This window comes from Propithecus coquereli, unplaced genomic scaffold (genome assembly GCF_000956105.1).
Source record: "Propithecus coquereli isolate 6110/MARCELLA unplaced genomic scaffold, Pcoq_1.0 Scaffold519, whole genome shotgun sequence".
In the NCBI taxonomy this organism is placed as follows: Eukaryota; Metazoa; Chordata; class Mammalia; order Primates; family Indriidae; genus Propithecus; species Propithecus coquereli.
The window spans coordinates 98,530-100,356 of record NW_012151052.1 but is presented as its reverse complement, the minus strand read 5'-3'; the positions used below and the strand labels follow the sequence as shown (position 1 = coordinate 100,356).

General features: G+C 36.6%; 1 protein-coding gene across 1 annotated transcript in view; it reads left to right on the top strand.

Annotated features, from left to right (window-relative positions):
• The window catches only part of ANAPC1 (anaphase promoting complex subunit 1), a 158,631-nt gene that overhangs the window by 84,339 nt on the left and 72,465 nt on the right, over positions 1-1,827 (top strand). The window contains exon 17 of the mRNA XM_012656759.1: positions 255-469. Coding sequence (XP_012512213.1) covers positions 255-469 — 215 coding nt within the window. The remainder of the gene's footprint in view (positions 1-254; positions 470-1,827) is intronic.

Here is a 1,827-nt window from a genome sequence, read left to right as displayed (position 1 = left end):
TTGTCCTAAATTTAAACTTTTTCCCTAAGTTCAATAATGAATGTTTCCCAGTAGGCAATATAATACATTTTAAAAGATTTACAGGTTAGGGTCCCAGTATACATTGGGACCCCATTCCAGCCCTGCTTTGGAATACATATTTCTCCTGTATTGCTATAGTTGTGATACATTAGCCTATGTAATATCTCCTTATGTTCAATAAGTGCATGTTGAGTGTTTTTTAGATTATTGTTACAATAAAGTCTGTTACTCAGGTGCTCTCGTCAGATGTTCCTTCAGGAACAGAAACTGAGGAGGAGGATGATGGCATGAATGACATGAATCATGAGGTGATGTCATTAATATGGAGTGAAGATTTAAGGGTGCAGGATGTGCGAAGGCTTCTTCAGAGTGCACATCCTGTCCGTGTCAATGTAGTGCAGTATCCAGAACTCAGTGACCACGAATTCATCGAAGAAAAAGAAAACAGGTAAAGGGCAACACTGTGCATTATCTCTTGTCCAGTTTATTTTTTAACATTTGGAACTTGTTTATGTTTGTTTTTCCTCCAATTTGTTAGCATTTAAAACCCTAAAAAGATTAAAAAGATACTTGAAAATTAAAATGTACTATGAGTTTTAAGTTTTCATTCAACCTCAACATACCACACGTTTTCAAAATACCTATGGCTTTTGAGCGCATTGTTTTATTTCAGACCTTCCTCCTCTTGAAATATGTATAACAGTATACTGTTTAGAAAAGGTGAATCTAAAACCATTTTGCTGGTAGTTATATTAAGAATTTACAAACAAAGCAAAACACTGCAGTTATTCTGTGTCTTGAGTGGGAATAGATTTTGAGTTTTTTTTTTTTTTAATTAAAAAAATTTTTTTTTTGCGGCAATAGGCAATACACTATAAGCCTTTCTCCTACCACTGCCTAACAAATGATATATCCCTTGATAAATTGTAAGACTCAATTGTAACCAACATCACATGCCTGTGACATGCCAGAGCTATTGCCTTGGGGCACTTCAACTTCTATTTTAAAATTCTCCCCTGTCCTTTTATCTGTTTTGTCTCTATCACCTGTCATTCCTCTGCCACTGTTTTCTAGTTCTTCTTACTTTTTCTTATGGTGCTGCTGCAAGGGCAAGGGCTACCCACACTTAGCCACAGGCTGCTGAAGATCTGAGTTAGTCATAATTTCTCTGTCACTGTTTCCTCTCCATATGTGCCCAGGTGTGTTACCTGTGAATGAGGAGACAGGCTGACAGAGAAGTTGAATTTAGGGCATAGTAGTTATGAACGCAGTGTCTAGAGTCAGGCGTGGCCACTATCTACTGGTTAAATTGCTTAACCTCTTGCTGCCTCAGTTGCCTCAATTTAAGACTAGGCATGATTATAGCATTCATACCTCATGGAGTTGCTCTGTGTATCAAGTGAGTTATTTCTACATAGCACTTGGTGTGCTGCCCAGTACGTAGAAGAACTCAATGCAGTTAGCCATTGTTATTAACAGATTTCATTGATTCTCAGATGCTAATTTTTTCACTTTTTATAATATCTTAAATTGGAATGTCTTTCAGTCAGTAGATGTCATAGTTTAATTGGCAGCGCTTTTTCTTTCTTAGTACCTCATGAAATAATGATGCATCTTCTTATCAGTGGCATCTTAGGTTCAGAGGATACAGTATTATTGTTATTGTTATAATTTTGTGACTTCTGCACAGTTGAATTGGATTATATGTTAAGGTTTCCTTCAAAAAATTTTATGGGATGCAGACTCTTGGCCTTGAATATTCTTGATCCCAAATTAATGGAGGGCAGTGTTCCCAAAGAATCTTAG